We start from the raw sequence: 20,523 nt of genomic DNA, 5'->3' as shown, positions 1-20,523 counted from the left end.
TGTGTTGTTCACTGAAGGAACCATTTTCCTAGTGCCACCTCAGGGCTATGGGCCAAGTGCTGGAAAGTGGGATTGTAATAGATAGGTGTTGATGGCCGGCACGGACACGATGGGATGAAGGGCCTGTTTCTGTGTTGTACAACTCTGATTCTATGACTTCCCTCCCTTTGCCCCGTAGCCCTGGGATTAAACAAGTCTTAAGCAAGACTTGTGTGAAACAAAGTGTTTAGGCGATGGGTAGAAGCAATAAAGAATAACAACCTTTTCACACAGTGAATCGGGGACGGGGTGCAGGATAATGTAACTGTGCAGGTCACTGAGGATCCCCAAAGCCCATCAGCCGTCTGTATGCTGTATATAGAGGGCCCTGAGGGAGGGGGGAATGGAACCATTTGGGACACCGCACAAGGCGGGATGTCACCCCTCCTCCACTCCCCTGGTTACACAAATGACTCACCTTGGACTGTCCCACACCTGGGCCGGGCGGGGTCAAGGTGCAGGAAGCTGCAAGCTGGTAGATTGAGCTGTGAACTGGGTGGAGTTGAGGGGTTTGAGTGACAGGTCTGGGGCTATATCAGTATGTGTTCATAGTGACAACAGACCATTTAGATGCTCTCTCTGTTGGACTGGGTTCAGGCAATCACTTAATCTCACTGTGCACCAGCGAATTCACACTGGGGAGAGGCCATTCACCTGCTCCAAGTGTGGAAGTCGATTCGCTAGTTCTTCCACCCTGCTGAAACACCTGTTTAGGCTGTGACAAGAGCTTTAAAAACCCACATTCATTGATGGTTCACCAGTGCATTCACTCCGGTTCCACTCCATTCATCTGCTCTCACTGCAGGAAGAGGTTCAGGTGATTGTCCATCCTGCTGCAACACCAGTGAGTTCACACCGGGGAGAGGTCATTCACCGGCTCCATGTGTGGGGAGAGATTCTCACTGATGGAAGATCTTTTAAATGGGAAAGAGTTATGAAAGTTCTGTGGAGCTGATGTTCCATCAACGTGTTCACACGGACCAGAGCCTGTTCAAGTGCTGTCACTATGGGACTGGGTTCAAGTGATCATGTGAACTCAGTGTTCACCAGCGCACTCGCACTGGGGAGGAGAGCATTCATCTGTTCTGTGTGGGAGAGATTCACTCCGTCATCCCACCTCAATACACATTAGTTGTGAAGAGGAGTAATACCGACTTGAAACGTTAACTCTGTTTCTCTCTCCACAGATGCTGCCAGACCTGCTGAGCTTTTCCAGCATTTTCTGTTTCTAATTTTAGATTTCCAACATGTGCAGTATTTTGCTTTCATCTATACACATCGACTTGTTTACATGGGTCAGAAACCTTTTCAAAGTTCTGACCATGAGCCGAGATTTAAAAGCAAAATGGGTGCTGAGACACAAACACATTCACACTGGGGAGAGGCTGTTCACCTGCTATGTGTGTGGGAGGAGATTCACTCTGTCATCTCACCTATTGACACACCAGCGAGTTCACAAGCGGCTGCAGGAATTGGATTCTGCTGTTATTGCTGCTGTTAACCACATCCAGGACTGAACCATTCTGACAGCTGGAGTTTGTTTCTGCTGATGTTCATAATCCCTGTAACTGGACTGAAGTTTAATATTCTGGATAAATGTGAAATAAATCAGGTTTATTTTAAACACGTTGTGGATTTTTGCCTTTCCCACCTGGGTGTTTAACATCACCTGGCTGGAGCTCAGGAAGGACAATCTGGGTCGTGGATCATACAGCAGGAACAGAATTTCAGCCTGGACACAGTCCCTCGGGGTCACACTGAGAAGGACAAACAGCACTTTGCTCTTTCTCCTCTCTCTTCACTGACAGCAAAGCCCCCGTGTGGGTTAATCCTGAGGTGTGTAAGAAATGTGTCCCAGCCGCTCTGTTCCATGGTTCGGACCTCCTGGACCCAGAACAGCAGGCTCCTATACAACTGTGTTTAGAGTCAGGAGGAACAACGGTGAATGCTGGAAACGTGCTGTCAAATCAGAGGTTGGTGTAAAACTGTGATCTGTTTCTGACTGAAAGGGAAAATCAGGTTTAAATTTCCAGTCTGAAAATTACTTTGCTAATTATTCTATGAAGATTTACTGTGTTTGTGACAGACTAAAATCGATTACTTTAAGGCAGAATTAAACCCATTTGAAATAAATTTGCAAAATTCTGTATTAAAATAGCAGGTAGATGATTTCAGAGGTACCTGTTAACTGCTGGGAGAATTATACAACAGATAAAGAAAGACCTGCAGCACATTTCCTGGAGTTCCCTATTTTATTGATATGTGTTAGACACCAGGATAACTAAAAATACTCAACCCTGAACATCCATGTGGTTGCAACCCTCAAAGTTACTCTGGGATCACTCCCGCTGTGTAGCTCCAGCACTGATCCTGCTGCAGGTTGGAGGCTCGGGGAGTGGGCCCTCCAGGAGTGGATTGGGAGAAAGCAGTGTTTCAGTATCCTAACTAATATACGGTGAGGAACCAGAGGAATCCTTACTGAGGAATTGTTTGGGGCTTTACCTCTCAGTGTAGGTCTAGGGGTGAATGATTCCTGACTCCCTGAACTGTCTGACACTGAACCCAGTTTGGAACAAGATGAATTCAGTGTCCAGGAGAACTGGGACAAATATCACCCACAATTGAGGGAGAGAAAAGCAGCCATTAGAGAAGAGATCTTTGGGAAAGAAGATGGTGAACAATTGTGGAAATAACAGCAAAGCTTTCCCAGCTCCATCAGGAGTGGGAAGATGGTTAAACGTAATTTTGAAACACTGAAAAACAGTTGAGGACAGATTGAATCAGATTGCCAGGCTATGACAGAACTGTTAAATGACTGTTTCACATCAGTCTGCATTCCTGTGGATGATGCTCAAATTCCAGCTGTGGGATGTGCTGTCGTCAATAACATCATCAATATTAAAATAGAAAGGGATTGTCACCCTGGAGAAAATAGGGAATATCAAACTAGATGGTGCTACAGGTCCAGATGATGTCCACCCAAGGGGGTTTAAAGAGATGGAATTGGTGCCCTGTGAGCCTCTTTTCCGTATCTTCAACAGCTCAATAGAGTCAGCGATTGTTCTCTGAGATCGGAAAGTAGCTCATGGTGTTCCCACTTTCCAAATCAGGGAAAAATCAGAGCCAGGGAATGACAGGCCCATCAGTGTGGCCACGATCACAGGGAAGATGCTTGAAGGTTTCTGATTCTGTTTCTGATCACTGGGGGAGAGAAGAATCCATTCGAGATCCTCAACATGGATTCCGGGAAAGAATGTCATGCCTTAGAAACCTGTTTGTGTTTTGTGAAGAAGTTGCTGTGCTGGTGGATGAGGGGAATCAGGTTGACATTGTCTATCTCAGGGTGTAATCCAACACCAGCATCTTGTATTTACACAGAGGGTTGTGGGGCTGGAGGAGGTTACAGAGATACTGAGGATCCGTTTGACATTGTCTATCTCAGAGGTGTCAAACTCCTTTTCCATGGTGGCTCTGCCAATATCCTGGCACTGGGTGAGGGCCACATTCAGCAGAAGTTATTAAAATGAAACAAGATACTGATAAACTTTATTAGTATTCACTGACATCTCGATTTTATTCACTGCTCCTGCTGCTCCTGATACCTGGCACCTCTTCACTTGAACCATCACATCAATACTTGGAGCAAATGACTGGGCTGAGGTCTGTCTCGGATAAAAACATGAGGACCTCTTGTCAGCACAGAATCAGAGAAATTATAGCACAGAGGAGGCCATTCAGCCCATCATGTCTGTACTGGCTGAAAATGAGCTGTCCAGTCCAATCCCACTTTCCAGCTCTTGGTCTGTAGTCCTGTAGGTTACAGCACGACTGGTGCATAACCCAGTACTTTTTAAATGTGAGTATTTCTGCCTCTACCACCCTTTCAGATAGTGACTTAAAATTCCCCAGCACCCTCTAAGTGAAAACATTACTCAACTCCCCTCTAATCCTCCCACCAATTACTTTAAACCTCAGCCCCCTGGTTACTGGCCTCTCTGTTAATGAAATAGGTCCTTCCTACCCAATCTATCTGGGACCCTCATCATTTTATACACGTCAATTAAATCTCCCCTCAGCATCCTCTATTCCAAAGAAAACAACACCCGCCTCTCCAAATCCTCCTCAGGGTTAAAATTCACCAGTCCTGGCATCATCCAGATAAATCTTTTCTGTGCCCTCTCCAGTGTGATCACATCCTTCCTGTAAAGTGCTGACCAGAACTGGACTGTGCTCTAACTAGTGTTTTTTATATTTCTAGAATAACCGTTCTCTCACCTTCTTTAACTTCAATGTGATGGAAACTCACAGCTGGAACCTGTCAGCATTTGAAAGATATTTACAAATTTTCGAGGGTTCCTTACAGTTGGGATCTTCCTCTGTTCTGTCCACTCGAGGTGTTAGATAACAGACTTTCTCCTGGGAATATCGAGCTGGGGTTTTGGGCCATGAGGTGTTTCCTTGTTCATCTTGTTGACTCTAAATATTGAATTGTGTGGTTAGAGACACCAGGTAATCAAGCTGACAACAGATTATCTCACACTGACTTTATTAACAGCACTGCAATCATACAGATAGAGTATAGTTCCCCAATCAGAATAGGGATAATCACAGAATCTTTACAGTGCAGTAGGCAATTCGGCCCATTGAGTCTGCACTGGCTCCCTGAAAGAGCATTCCACCTAGTCCCACTCCCCTGCCTTATCCCGTAACCTTGGACATTCTCTCTTTTCAGGTAGCAATCCAGCTCCCTTCTGAATCCCTCAATCGAACCTGCCTCTACTGCCCTTTCAGGAAGTTAGTTCGAGACTCCAACCACCTTGTGGGTGAAAAAATGTTCCCTCACATCACATTTAGGGAGGGAACTTAAAAGCTTCACATCAAGGCAGGGCCGCCAATGATGGAGTAATTATAATCTTGGGTGTTCGAGAGGGCAGAATGAGAGGAGCGCAGAGGGTCATGTGACTGGAGATTACAGAGATAGGGAGTGATGAGGTCATGGAGGGATTTGAAACTGAGGATACAAGTTTTAAAATTGAGGCAAAATTGACCAGGAGCCAATGTCGGTCAATGAGCACAGGGGTGATGAGTGAATGGAACTTGATGTGAGAAAGCTCAAGGTCAGCAGAGTTTGGATGATCTCATGTTTCCGTGTGGGGATGGGGTGAATGTGAGAGGCCGGCCCGGAATGTACTGGAACTATCACGTCTAAAGGTAACATGGATGAGGGTTCGAGCAGCAGATGAGCTGGGGGTGGGGTGGAGACAGGCGACGTTATGGAGATTGAAATATCTGGTATTAGTGATGGTGTGGATATGTGGTCAGAAACTCATCTTGGAGTCAAATATGACACCAAGAATGTGAACAGTGTCGTTCAGCCTCAGACAGTTCCCAGGGAGAGGGATGGACTCGGTACTTATGGAACGGAATTTGTAGTGGTGACCGAAGACAATGGCTTTGGTCTTCCTGATTTTTAATTGAGGAAATTTCTGCTCATCCAGTACTGGATGTGAGATAAGCAGTTTGATAATTTAGTAACAGTTGGATGATGTCACCTAGTGGCAGCCTGTAGATGATAAATAGGAGTGGCCAAGGATAGATCCTTGGAGGACACCAAGTACAAGGACTTTGGAGAGGAAAGGGAGGTTGGAAATGGGGTGGTAGTTTACAACGACAATTGTGGAAAAAGTTTTTTTTTAGGATGGGTGATGATGGTGGATTTAAAGGTGAGGGGAACAGTACCAGGAGAGAGACAGAACCATTAGCTGATATTGTTGAGATGGAGAAGTTGGATGGTCAACAGTTTAATGTGAATAGGGTTATGGGAACAGAGGTGGGTCTCATGGACAAGATGAGCACTGAGAGGGCATGAGGGGAGATGGGAGAGAAACTGGAGAAAGATGTGGGTTCAGGGCTCGGACAAGGGGACTTTAGAGACAGTTTGTCCCGGTGGGCTAGTGGAAGGGAGGGAAGCAGCAGAGGCAGCTGATCGGATTGTCTCAATCTCAGTGACAAAGAAGCTCTATGAGCTCCTCACACTTGTTGTTGGAGGTGAGGATGGAGGAGACAGGAGAGAGGGAGAGTCCTTCAGAAGGAACTAATTTGTGTTTGAGATATTAACAAGATTCACCAGACAGTGTGTTTTACACAAAGCTGATTTATTTGACTTTTATCCAGAATATTAACACCTATAACTGGGCTGGAATTTATTAGCATCCGCAGAAATACTCCCCAGTGAAAATCGTTCAGTCCCGGGTGGTGTTAACAGGAAAATCCCATCATTGTATTTAAAAAGACTCAATATTGTGTGTGTAATACAAAGCTGATTTATTTGACTTTTGTCCAGAACATTAATGCCTAGAACTTAACATCAGAGAAACAGACCCTAATAAACATCGTTCACTCCTGAATATAATTAACAGTAAAATCCAATCACTGTCTTTATGTGTGAACTCGCTGGTGTGTCAGCAGGTTAAATGAATGAGTGAATCCCTTCCCACACTGGGAGCAGGTGAATGGTCTCTCCCCAGTGTGAACTCGCTGGTGTGTCAACAGGTGTGATAACTGAGTGAATCCCTTCCCACACTGGGAGCAGGTGAATGGCCTCTCCCCAGTGTGAGTTCGCTGGTGTACAGTGAGTTGAGATGCTCGCCTGAACCCAGTTCCACAGTGAGAGCACCTGAACGGTCTCTCGTCAGTGTGAACATGTTGATGGGACACGAGTTCCCCAGAACTTTTAAAGCACGTCCCACAGTCTGAGCATTTATAAGGTCTCTCGTCAGTGTGAACTCGCTGGAGTTTCAGCAGGTTGGATGACTGAGTGAATCCTTTTCCACATTCAGAGCAGGTGAACGGCCTCTCCCCCTTGTGAACTCGCTGGTGTTGTTGCAGCCCTGTTGATCGAGTGAATCTCTTCCCACACACGGAAAATGTGAACGGCCTCTTCCCAGTATGAACTTGCTGGTGTTGCAGCAGGTTGGATGACTGAGTGAATCCCTTCCCACACTCAGAGCAGGTGAACAGTCTCTCCGTCGTGTGAACTCGTTGGTGTTGCAACAGGTCGGATGAGTGAATGAATCCCTTCCCACATTCGGAGCAGGTGAATGGTCTCTCCCCAGTGTGAATTCGCTGGTGTCTCAGCAGGTTGGACGATCGAATGAATCCCTTCCCACATTCGGAGCAGGTGAACGGTCTCTCCCCAGTGTGAGAGCGCCAATGAGTTTCCAGCTCAGATGGGCATCTGAATCCCTCTTCACAGCCTCCACATTTCCATGGTTTCTCCCCACTGTGAACAGTGCTTTTTCCCTTCATGTTCAAAATCAGTTCACGATAAATTGAGCGACTCCTTCAGATCCAGATGTGATGTTTGGTTTCAGTTTCCCGACTGAAAATCCTCCCCTTCTAATACCCTGTGAAATTGATTTAAAACAGAAAAAAGGGAGTGAGAGAGAACCCACAAAAACACAAAGGCAGGTTGTGAAATTGAGCTGAATGAATCTGGGAATTTGTGGGGCCGGCACGAGGAAAAAGTGACCATGAAAACTGCTGGATTGTCATAAAAACCCAACTGGTTTACTAATGTCCTTCAGGGAAGGGAACCTGCCACTCGGTCTGGGCCTACACAAGACTCTGGTCTCCTTAAGATAACAGATAGGAACCGGAATAAACCATACGGTTCATTGAGCTGCTCCACCATTCGAAATGAGCATGGCTGATCACGGGCTTCAACTCCACTGTCTGAGAGAGAAAGAAAAGAAGAGAAGGGGGTAGTAGAAGCGGGGATAAAGAAGACGGACTTAATAGAGCTACATCTCACTGCATAAGTGTGAGCTTATCCATTCTGGTCGGAAGAATGAAAAGGCAACATTATTTAAATGGAGAGAAACTTCAGAATGCATCAGTGCAGAGGGATCTGGGTGTCCTCGTGCATGAATCGCTGAAAGCTAGTATGCAGGTACTGCAGGCAATAAGGAAGGCAATTGGAATTTTGTAACTTATTGCTAAAGGAATAAAGTATGAAAATAGGGAAGTTGCTGCAACGGTACAAGGCATTGGTGAGAACACACCTGGAGTACTGTGCACAGTTTTGGTTCCCTTACTTGAGGAAGGATGTAGTTGCATTGGAGGAGGCTCAGAGGAGGTTCACTAGATTGATTCCAGAGATGTGGGGCTTGTTTAATGAGGAGAGATTCAGCAGTTTATGCCCATCCTCGCTAAAGTTTAGAAGTATGAGAGGAGATCTAATTGAGGTATATAAGGTGCTAAAGGAGACAGACAAAGTAGACGTGGAGCGGATGTTTCCCCTTGTGGGGTATTCTAGAATGAGAGGCCATAGTTTTAGGCTATGGGGTGGTAGATTTAAATCAGAGATGAGGAGGAATTGCTTTTCTCAAAATCTGTGGAATTCACTACCTCAGAGTGCAGTGGATAAACTTAAGGAGGAGATAGATAGATTTTTAATTCGTAACGGTTTGAAAGGTTATGGGGAGATGTTGGGAAATTGGAGTTGAGACCGAAATGATATCAGCCATGATCGTAATGAATGGCGGGGCAGGCCCGAGGGGCTGAATTGCCTACTTCTGCTCCTAGTTCTTATGTTCTTATTCAAGAGTCAAGCCTGGTACAGAATTTTTTTTTCTAATTATTTGATGGTATATGGTGGTATATGGCTTGGTCAGCATTTATTACCCATCTCTATTTGCCCCTGAGAAGGTGGTGTTGAGCTGCCTTCTTGAACCACTGGCAGCTCAGCCTCACCTTCTCAATGCACATTGTCCTCGGGGAGTCAGGTATTCCCCAGTCACGTGCTCAGCCCTGGCTCCCCACTCTCATTCTCTTCCGCCTTTGTCATCCAGCCCAAGCCCCGCCCACTCCATGACGTCACCAATATGGCCGCACATGCGCCCTGCTCCCCGCTGAAACAAGATGGTGGCCATTAAACCGGTCCCGGGGAAACAGCGGCTCCGGAGATTCGCAGCACCGGACAGAAACGGTTCGGGAGTTTCTTGTTCGCGGCTTGTGGCCTACACCGGGGGTTTCTGAAGCCTTCCCGCCCACCCACTGTCGGTAACGCTGCCTCCGCTTCGGAAAAGAGGTAAAATATAAGCTGGTTTCAGGTGGGGGGGTGGGGAGGGGTGGAGACAGGTAGAGCTGGATAGAGGGCCAGTGATAGGTGGAGATAACCAAAATATGTCATAGACAAAGGGACAAAGAGGTGTTGACGGTGGTGATATTAGCTAAGGAATGTGATAATAGGTGACATTAAGGGTAGAAAGCAGGATGAGCAAGGTACAGATAGGGTTATCTGTGGGGGTGGGGTCGGGGGGGAAGGGATCGAAATAGGCTAAAAGGTAGAAATAAAACAATAGATGGAAATACATTTAAAAATAATGGAAACAGGTGGGAAAATAAAAATTTATATAAATTATTGGGAAAAGGGGGGATCGGAAAGGGGGTGGGGATGGAGGAGAGAGTTCATGATCTAAAATTGTTGAACTCAATATTCAGTCCGGAAGGCTGTAAAGTGCCTAGTCGGAAGATGAGGTGCTGTTCCTCCAGTTTGCGTTGAGCTTCACTGGAACAATGCAGCAGGCCAAGGACAGACATGTGGGCATGAAAGCAGGGTGGAGTGTTGAAAAGGCAAGCAACAGGGAGGTCTGGGTATTGCTTGCGGACAGACCTAAGGTGTTTCGCAAAGTGGTCACCCAGTCTGCATTTGGTCTCTCCAATGTAGAGGAAACAGCATTGGGAGCAACGAATGCAGTAGACTAAATTGAGGTAAGTCCAATTGAAGCACTGCTTCACTTGAAAGGATTATTTGGGCCCTTGGACGGTGAGCAGGGGGGAATTAAAGGGGCAGGTCTTGTTTTATCTCTACCTTTTAGCCTATTTCGATCCCCCCCCTGCACCCCACTCCCACAAGGGCTATCTGTACTTAGCTCGTCCTGCTTTCTACCCTTAATGTCCCCATTATCACATTTATCAGCTAATATCACCATCGTCAACACCTCTTTGTCCTTTTGTCTATGACATCTTTTGACTATCTCCACCTATCACTGGCCCTCTATCCAGCTCTACCTGTCACACCACCCCTTAAACCAGCTTATATTTTCTATTTTTCCTTAGTTCTGATGAAGAGTCATTCGGACTCGAAACGTTAGCTGTATTCCTCTCCGCAGCTGCTGTCGGACCGGCTGAGTTTTTCCAGGTATTTTTGTTTTTGTTCTAGAAACTCACAACATTCTCTCCTCCTGCCACCTGGACCAGGATGACCGCGCATGCGCCCTGCTGCACATTGCCCCTATAAAGATGGCGGCCGTTACCCCGGGCCTGGCGAAGGGAGAAATCCAGAATTTCTCGGCCCGTTCTCTGTAAACACAAGACCGGTACCTTGTTATTTGGGGTCTGCGGCCTGCACTGTGTCTTTATGAAGCCTCCCTGCCCACTCCACCGACTCCATTCCTCCTCACACACCCACTAACTCTGTTAGTTTGCTCCACTCGACATTCCCTCACCCGCTCTGAGCAGTTTCAGTGCCAGACCAGCACTGCGCATGCTCGTGAAAAATACCGCAATGTGCATGCTCCAAGCACACACCGTCCTGCGCATGTGCGGGGAGCTGCTGTAATGAGAATAGGGCACATTCTGCACCGCAGTGAATGCTGGGTGACCACTCCGCCATTGAAGGGTCACGTTGTAGAATGAAACTGCAGTCCAGTAATCAGAATACAATGGGTGCCATCGGGACAAGGTATAAAGTCTTCGAATCAATTGATACAGCAACTAAAATGCTCTGGGCTGTACCCTAATTCCCTCCTAGATGTTATGAAGAGCAGAACAAATACCCTGCAGTTAGATCCGAACTCGATGGAGTCTCAGCATATGGATTATTTTTCACTATACATGGTTCATTTTAACCCTGCCAACAGGAATGCTCTGACGGTGGATTAAATCCTTTGAATTTTAAAGTTGGTGTGTTTACTGCTTTGCAAACTGAATAAATCCCTTCGCACATGTGAAATATCTGGATGGTCTCTGGATGTGACTGTGTTCCTGTGTCAGTAATTGGGTCAATGGTGTGAACCATTTGCATTTTCAGCTTGTGCACGTGAGCTTACTTAGACATTTTTAGCTGAAAAATGGATCTCAAACCTTATGGCTTCCACATTCTTAGCACTAATTAGTTAAAGAAAATCAAAATGCTGCAGATGCTGGCTTACTGAAATAAAAAAAAGCAGAAAATGCTGGAATTCTCTGCAGGTCTGGTCGTGCCTCTCGAGAGAAAAACATAGCTTTTAGCGGATTAGCGGGTCTGTGAGATTAGGACTAATTCTTTTGTGGATTCTCAACATAGACTTGTTGGAGGTGACAGTCTGTTTCTGTTTGGTAATATTTCTGAAACTTTTGGATGTCAAAAACGCATCAATGGATAAATGGCAGCATGAAATATTGGGTACAGTCGATGAAGCTTCACTAATAAATTGGCCTCCCACTATTGTGAGAACCTATTTATCATTCACATGGATTGGGACAGACTTTGGTAAACTGAGATGTCATGGGAATGTGTTAATTATTAATATCACCTATGGCGATTCCAGGTTAAATTACCACCAGGAAATCAGTTACATAGCGCATTTAAAAAAAAAATATTTTACTTATCTTATTTATTGTTATTTATCAGTCATATGTAGGCCAGACCAGATGAGGATGGCAAATTTCCTTCCCTAAAGACATGGGTAATAAGATGTGTTTTTACGAAAACTGATGGTGGTCTCATTGCTTGTGATTGCAGATTTATTAATTGAATTTAAATTCCACCAGCTGCCGTGGTGGGATTTGAACCTGTGTCCTCAGAGCATGAGCCACCCTCTGGATTACTCATACAGATGTCCCGGCTTTAGAAAGACAGCTTATCCTGAAAACAGCCCCAACTTTGCATTCAAAATAAGAAAACGAACACTAGGTGGTTATTGCACCAATCATTATAAAACAGACCAGCATTTAACTTTACAAATATGTATAAAGTAATGGAGCCAGAGTCCATAAGTTACACGTCAAACATCACACAAAAAATGTCACAATGTGTTACTCATACAAAATCTTTAAAAAAAACCAATTCCAGCTACTGACCTGATATTTACAAACAGTTACAACTATCATCTTAGTTGGATTTCTCTATTTAGAGCAGTGATCTAAACTCAGAGTTTAACAGTTAAATGTTACAAATGTGCCGCAGCCTTCAGAGGACACGTGCGCAATAATTAAGAATATCCAGTTAAGATGGGATGGAAGTCACTTCCATTTAATAAAATGTCTTCCTTTGGATTGTATGAAGTCTGCTTAGCACAAAAAATCACCTAATGCTGAAAGGGGGTGAATATAAAGTTCGAGGTTGCTGAAATAATTTAATTGCTTTCTTTGCTCGGCTGGAGTCTTCAAAAGATGGGTTGGAAAACACAGGTGGAGCAGCACACAGCAGGTTAATAAATCAATTAAATAGATGCGTATTATATCAGCACATGAATAAATATTGTGTTTCAGTATCTTTTAAGTGAACATTTTGCTTTCATTTCTCCACTTAATATATTTGAGCCAAGTTTAATTATTGGCTCTGAAAGATTGTATCATAATTAAGTCCTCTCTAACAGCATTGCGGGTGTTCCTACACCACAAGGACTGCAGCCGTTCAAGAAGGCAGCTCACTACGACCTTCTCAAGGGCAAGTAGGGATTGGCAATAAATGCTGTCTCACATTCTGTGCATGGATACACAAAACTGAAAAACTACTAATCACAAATTGAAAACAAGCCTAGGATCAATTGAAATACAGATCTGTAAAAATAATAATTGCAGAAGATGAATCTTGAAATTTAAAAGTAAAAAAACAAAGCTGGAAGCACTCAGCAGCAGAGGCTGCATGATTCATCAGAACTGCTCTGTCGAGTTCCCAACAATGTATCAACATGAAGCAGGAAACTCTCTTCTCTCTGCTCCCACTGCCCCGCACTGAGCCTGAACTGGGTACAATGTATCAACATGAAGCAGAAAACTCTCTCCTCCCTGCTCCCACTGCCCCTCACTGAGTCTGAACTGGGTATAATGTGTCAACATGAAGCAGGAAACTGTTCTCTCTGCTCCCACTCCCCCTCACTGAGTCTGAACTGGGTACAATGCACAAGGAGCCATTACTGTGTCCAGAGCTTTCTAAAATTATTATTTATAAATAACGTTCAAAGTAGTGTTACTATTAGTTATGTTGGAGTGGGTTAACACAACCGTTTAAACTACCCTCTGGGAAGCTTGGACACGTGCTCCCTGCAGACAGGGCATCATTTCACTTCACAAGGTATCAGAGGGAGGATTAGCATTCTCCCATCCCATCAGCCTTTCCTTCTCATTTCAACATTCCAGCAGATAAATAATGTTTCAATCTGCTAATATAATTGTAGAAAATAAGCTATAACTGTTAAACTCAATCCCAGACGAGAGTGTGCAATGCGCTGGAATCAATTCATTTTGCTCACCACAAGTGTGAACAGTTTGCTAAAAACAAAAAGCTAAAAGCTACTGCGGATGCTGGAAATCCAAAACAAAAACAGAATTACCTGGAAAAACTCAGCAGGTCTGACAGCATCGGCAGAGAAGAAATCAGTTAACGTTTCGAGCCTTCATGGCCCTTCGGCAGAACTGAAGCATAGTTAGAAGAAGGGAGAAATATAAATTGGTTTAAGGTGGGGGTGGGGAGAGAGAGAGACATTGAGGGTGTGGTGATTGTGGAGATGAGCAGATAATCAAAAGATGTCACAGACAAAAGGGTCAAAGAGGTGTTTTGTCTGAGAAAAGTGCTAATTAAGAATGGAGGACAGGATATTCAAAGTACAGCTCTAGTGGGGGTGGGGTGGAAAGGCTAACAAGGTTTTAGTTTTAGATTTAAAAATAATGGAAATAGGTGGGGAAAGAAGAATCTATATAAATTATTGAAAAAAAAGCGGGGGGGTGGGGAGGGAAAGAAACGGGGTGGGGATGGGGGGAGGGGGAGTTTAAGATCTAAAGTTGTTGAATTCAATATTCAGCCCGGAAGGCTGTAAAGTGCCTAGTCGGAAGATGAGGTGCTGTTCCTCCAGTTTGCATTGGGCTTCACTGGAACAATGCAGCAAGCCAAGGACAGACATGTGGGCAAGAGAACAGGGTGGAGTGTTAAAATGGCAAGCGACAGGGAGGTTTCGGTCTTTCTTGCGGAAAGACCGCAGGTGTTCCGCAAAACGGTCGCCCAGTTTGCGTTTGGTCTCTCCAATGTAGGGGAGACCGCATTGGGAGCAACGAATGCAGTAGACTAAGTTAGGGGAAATGCAAGTGAAATGCTGCTTCACTTGAAAGGAGTGTTTGGGCCCTTGGACGGTGAGGAGAGAGGAAGTGAAGGGGCAGGTGTTGCATCTTCTGCGTGGGCATGGGGAGGTGCCATAAGTGGGGGTTGAGGAGTAGGGGGTGATGGAGGAGTGGACCAGGGTGTCCCGGAGGGAACGATCCCTACGGAATGCCGTCAGGGGGGGTGAAGGGAAGATGTGTTTGGTGGTGGCATCATGCTGGAGTTGGATCAAAGGATCATCCTCCGCCATTTCCGCCAACTCCAGCATGATGCCACCACCAAACACATCTTCCCTTCACCCCCCCTGACGGCATTCCGTAGGGATCGTTCCCTCCGCGACACCCTGGTCCACTCCTCCATCACCCCCTACTCCTCAACCCCCACTTATGGCACCTCCCCATGCCCACGCAGAAGATGCAACACCTGCCCCTTCACTTCCTCTCTCCTCACCGTCCAAGGGCCCAAACACTCCTTTCAAGTGAAGCAGCATTTCACTTGCATTTCCCCTAACTTAGTCTACTGCATTCGTTGCTCCCAATGCGGTCTCCTCTACATTGGAGAGACCAAACGCAAACTGGGCGACCATTTTGCGGAACACCTGCGGTCTGTCCACAAGAAAGACCCAAACCTCCCTGTCGCTTGCCATTTTAACACTCCACCCTGTTCTCTTGCCCACATGTCTGTCCTTGGCTTGCTGCATTGTTCCAGTGAAGCCCAATGCAAACTGGAGGAACAGCACCTCATCTTCCGACTAGGCACTTAACAGCCTTCCGGGCTGAATATTGAATTCAACAACTTTAGATCTTAAACTCCCCCTCCCCCCATCCCCACCCCGTTTCTTTCCCTCCCCACCCCCCCACTTTTTTTTCAATAATTTATATAGATTCTTCTTTCCCCACCTATTTCCATTATTTTTAAATCTAAAACTAAAACCTTGTTAGCCTTTCCACCCCACCCGCACTAGAGCTGTACTTTGAATATCCTGTCCTCCATTCTTAATTAGCACTTTTCTCAGACAAAACACCTCTTTGACCCTTTTTTCTGTGACATCTTTTGATTATCTGCTCATCTCCACAATCACCACACCCTCAATGTCTCTCTCTCCCCCCACCACCACCACCCCCACACCCACCTTAAACCAATTTATATTTCTCCCTTCTTCTAACTATGCTTCAGTTCTGCCGAAGGGCCATGAAGGCTCGAAACGCTAACTGATTTCTTCTCCGCCGATGCTGTCAGACCTGCTGAGTTTTTCCAGGTAATTCTGTTTTTGTGAACAGTTTGCGTTTGCTAGACCACCGCTTGTCTGGGGAAACTCCATTAGCTTTGCGCAGTAGCATTATTGTAATAAATAAGGTTTAACTGAGGTGTCACTTTAATAGTTGACACAGCAGCAGTCACATCTGATGAAGAAAACTCTGCGAAGGGATTTTCTCAGTTTGGCCACCTGTTAACAATCCAGCTTTAAAAGTTCCAAGGATTTAATTCGCAACAGTCACGTTCTGAATGACAAAGCAGAGTTTAAATGCTCGGCGTATGGAAGGAAAAATCACTTCTTCACCCGGACTGCTGAGAATCCAGTGAATTCACCTCTAACTGTTGGGGTTTGTTCCATTGTTAATTACACCCAGGACAGAACTATGGTACTTTGTACTATGGCCCGTGTACTTTGACTGTTCAATTAATCGAATTAATAATTTTAAATTTTCTCTCCAAGCGTCCGATCATCATCGGAACATGAAACATAATTTTACATGCAAGAATATCGGTCTCCAATGGCGGACCTATCACCCAGCATTCAGAGCGGGACAGATGGTGTTCTACCCAGAACGCCAAGGCCTTGCGCATGCGCACAGCGAAGAGTAATTGGCACCCGCGCATTGCAGTCTCCTATCTGAGCATGCGCAGTGCTGTCCCGTGACCGGAGCCGGCGACCTGGTGGGAAAATGGCGACTGCAGCAGAATAACAGAGTTAGTAGGTGTTGCGGGAGGAATGGAGCCAGCGGAGTGGGCAGGGAGGTTTCATAAACACTTGGTGCAGGCCGCAGAGCCTTAATATAAAACTACTGGTCCCGCGTTTGCGGTGAACAGACCGGAAATGGCTGGGTCTCTCCCTCTGCTCGGCCCGGGGGCAGCGGCTGTGCAGCAGGGCGCATGCGCGGTCATCCTCGTCCAGGTAGGAGGAGGAGAGAATATTGTGAATCCTGGACTGACAGGGATGGATTTTGGAAACTCCTGTTACAGTTAGAAGGGGAGGATTTACACACAGCAAACGCAAACAAAGAGAAATATTTGTCTCTTCGCAATTTCTATCCTAGACTGACAGTGACAGAGTTTTTTAATAATCTTTTTACAGGATGTTCAATGGGATGGATTTGTAGACGGGAAACTCAAACCAAACATCACATCAAGAGCTGACAGAGTCACTTGATTCATCAGGACCTGAATATTATCGGCCTCTGAGTGTAAGCACTGAGTTCCGGATCACTCAATCACTCACTGTGTAAAGTTTTTTCCTCACATCCCCCTTATAGATCTTGCCTCAAATCTTAAGTCTGTATCCGTAAACCTTTTGTGATCAACTAATGTGAACATCTTCATGTTTCTTATCTCAACCTATCATAAACTTATACATCTCCATCAAATCTCCCCTCAATCCACTTTACTCCAAGGAGAACAACCCCAGTTTCTCCAAACTAACCTTACAACTAAAATCCCTCATCCCTGACCCTGGTAAATCTCCTCTGCACTTTCTCAAGGACCCTCACGTCTTTCACAATGTGTGGTGATCACTGGTTTGCACAGACCCGGATGTTCTGTGTTCGTGTCTATGACATCATCACACACCGACAATTACACTGTGACATCATCACACATCGACAATTACACGGTGACATCACTCCGCTCCCCGGGTATTTCCTCAACTGGGAGATTTTTCTCTGACTCCAGTGCTTCTGATATCTTTCCAGCTGCGGGATCCAGCAGGAGATTTTAAATTTAAAAACTGTAATTATTTCAGAGTTGAGTATTTTTGATTATTCATCAACAGTTTAGGGCTTTTAGTGCTGTTCTCTGTTATCTATGAGAGATTTCATGGCTCTGGGGCTGGCGTGACTCCTTTACTGTGGATCTGAATCCATGTCCATCTATTGCTCTGTTTCATCCTCTGCTCTCCCTGATCACCTCTCTGCCATTGACTAACTTCCTCTGTCTCTAATAATGGATGTATTTTAACTATGTTTAGGATTTTAATGTTCCTTCTGCCAAATGTGTCTAAATGAGGTTTCCACTGCTGCCCATCCCCTGACCATGTGCTGCTGGCTCCCCAGCTTTATCTTCCCACAGTATCTTTCAGGAGTTGTTTATCCTGCGCTATAGTCCATCTCTCTTCCACTTTAGTGCCTAAGTTGACCAACAGATTCTGCCCACCCTAAAATGGTAATGAATTAATTCTATTGTGTAATGGAATGTACCAAGGTGTTTCACAGGAGTGTTAGAAAGCAACATTTGACACTGAGCCACCTGAAGAGATATCAGGGCAGATGCACAAAAATTCACTGAAAGATGTAGGTTTTATGGATTATCTTAAAGGAGGAAAGTGAGGTAGAGAGGTTTAAGGGGGAAATTCCAGAGCTTGTGGCCTTGGCAGCTGCTGGGGGAGACACAAAAGGTGGAGCAGTTAAAATCAGGAACTCTGAGCAGGTCGGAATTAGAGAAGTGTAGATATCTCAGAGGGCTGTGAGGCTGGAGGAGATTACAGAGGTAGGGAGTGAGAGACCATGGACGGATTTGAAAACGAGTATGTGAAATTTCAAATTGAGGTCCTCCATAACCCAGAGGCTTTGTAAGTCGGTTAATAAAGGGGTGATGGGTGAACAAGGCTTGGTGTGAGTAAGCAGAGTTTTGTATTACAGGGAGGCTGAATGTGGGAAGCCGGCCGGGTGTGTGTTCGGAGAGTTAAGTCTAGACGGAACAAAGGAATGGTTGACAGGTTGAGCAATTACATACAGGGATATATGGAGGGTGTGGAAAAGGACTTTGATCAGATTGAATGTTGGAGCAGGCTCAACGGTCTGAATGGCCTATTCCTGCTCCTATGTCCCTATAAATGTCTGATTCAGCCTCAGACAGTTGTCAGGGCGAGGGATGGAGCCAGTGGTCAGGGAGTGGAGTTTGTAGTGGGGATTGAAGACAATGGCTTCAGTCTTCCCAATATTGAAATGGAGGAAATTTCTGTTCATCCAGACGAGTCAGGATAGTGTGTGACTTTGAGGGGATCTTGGAGGTGATGGTGTTCACATACACCTTCTACCCTGGTGCTTTCGGTGGTGGAGGTTGAGGTTTCTGGAGACTTTGTCAAAGTTCTTGTTGTGTTGTAGGTATCCCTTCACACCGTGCCTCTCCCACCTCTCTCTCCCTCTCCTCCCTTGTGGGTCAGAGTCTTGTGTAGACCCAGACTGGGTGGCAGGTTCCCTTTCCTGAAGGACATTAGTGAACCAGTTGGGTTTTTATGACAATCCAGCAGTTTTCATGGTCACTTTTTCCTAGTGCCGGCCCCACAAATTCCCAGATTCATTCAGCTCAATTTCACAACCTGCCTTTGTGTTTTTGTGGGTTCTCTCTCACTCCCTTTTTTCTGTTTTAAATCAGTTTCACTGGTTTTTAGAAGAGGAGAATTTGCAGTCGGGAAACTGAAACTAAACATCACATCAGCATCTGACGGTGTCGCCCAATTTACGTAACATGAATATCATCGGATTTTGAACATGGAAGGAAAAGGCACCGCTCAGAGTGGGGAGAAACCGTGGAAATGTGGGGATTGTGGAATGGGATTCAGATTCCCGTCTGATCTGGAAACTCATCGCCGCAGTCACACTGGGGAGAGGCCGTTCACCTGCTCCGAGTGTGGGAAAGGATTCAGTCAGTCATCCAGCCTGAAGACACACCAGCGAGTTCACATTGATAAGAGGCCTTTTAAATGCTCAGACTGTGGGAAGTGCTGTAAAAGTTCTGAGGAACTAATGTGCCATCAACGTGTTCACACTGACAAGAGACCGTTCAGGTGCTCTCACTGTGGGACTGGGTTCAGGCGATCGTCTCAACTCACTGTACACCAGCGAATTCACACTGGGGAGAGACCGTTCAACTGCTCCCAGTGTGGGAAGGGCTTCATTACTTCATCCAATCTACTGATACACCAGCGAGTTCACACTGGGGAGAGGCCTTTTCAATGTCCAGAGTGCGGAAAATGCTATAAAAGTTCCGGGGAACTGATGTCCCATCAACATGTTCACACTGACCAGAGACCGTTCAGGTGCTCTCACTGTGGGACTGGGTTCAGGCGATCATCTCAACTCACTAAACACCAGCGAATTCACACTGGGGAGAGACCGTTCATCTGCTTTGAGTGTGGGAAGGGATTCACCACCTCATTCAACCTGCTGAGACACCAGCGAGTTCACACTGGCAAGCAACCCTTTAAATGCCCAGACTGCGGGAAATGCTATAAAAGTTCCGGGGAACCGATGTCCCATCAACGTGTTCACACTGATGAGAGACTGTTCAGGTGCTCTCAGTGCGGGACTGGGTTCAGGCGATCATCTCAACTCACTGTACACCAGCGAGTTCACACTGGGGAGAGACCATTCACCTGCTCTGAGTGTGGGAAGGGATTCACTCAGTCATCCTACCTCCTGACACACCAGCGAGTTCACACTGGGGAGAGGCCGTTCACCTGTTCAGGGTGTGGGAAAGGATTCACTCGCTTATACCATTTACAGAGACACCAGCAAGTTCACAAGTAACTACAGTGATTGGATGTTGTTGTGAAATCACATCCAGGACTGAACCATGTTCATTGGGGTCTCTTTCTGCTAATGTTAATAAACTCCAGGTCAGTTATAGGGAGTAATATCCTGGATAAAAGTCCAATAAATCAGCTTTGTGTTAAACTCACCCTGTGTCAAGTGTTTTCAATCTCTCAAACACAAGTTAGTTCCTTTTGAAGGGCTCTTCCTCACCCCCGTCTCCTCCATCCTCACCTCCAACAACAAGTGTGAGGAGCTCATGGGGCAGAAAATTACGCTCGGTGGGCGAGCGTCCCGACGTCATCACGCAGTCCC

General features: G+C 45.8%; 1 protein-coding gene across 1 annotated transcript in view; it reads left to right on the top strand.

Annotated features, from left to right (window-relative positions):
* The window catches only part of LOC144675623 (uncharacterized), a 71,963-nt gene extending 51,758 nt beyond the window's left edge, over positions 1–20,205 (top strand). The window contains exons 5-6 of the mRNA XM_078536269.1: positions 19,194–19,901; positions 19,986–20,205. Coding sequence (XP_078392395.1) covers positions 19,194–19,901; positions 19,986–20,205 — 928 coding nt within the window. The remainder of the gene's footprint in view (positions 1–19,193; positions 19,902–19,985) is intronic.
* Positions 20,206–20,523: the final 318 nt, after the last annotated feature.

This window comes from Cetorhinus maximus, unplaced genomic scaffold (genome assembly GCF_964194155.1).
Source record: "Cetorhinus maximus unplaced genomic scaffold, sCetMax3.hap1.1 HAP1_SCAFFOLD_1060, whole genome shotgun sequence".
Classification (NCBI taxonomy): Eukaryota; Metazoa; Chordata; class Chondrichthyes; order Lamniformes; family Cetorhinidae; genus Cetorhinus; species Cetorhinus maximus.
This window is presented reverse-complemented; position numbering and strand designations above follow the sequence as displayed.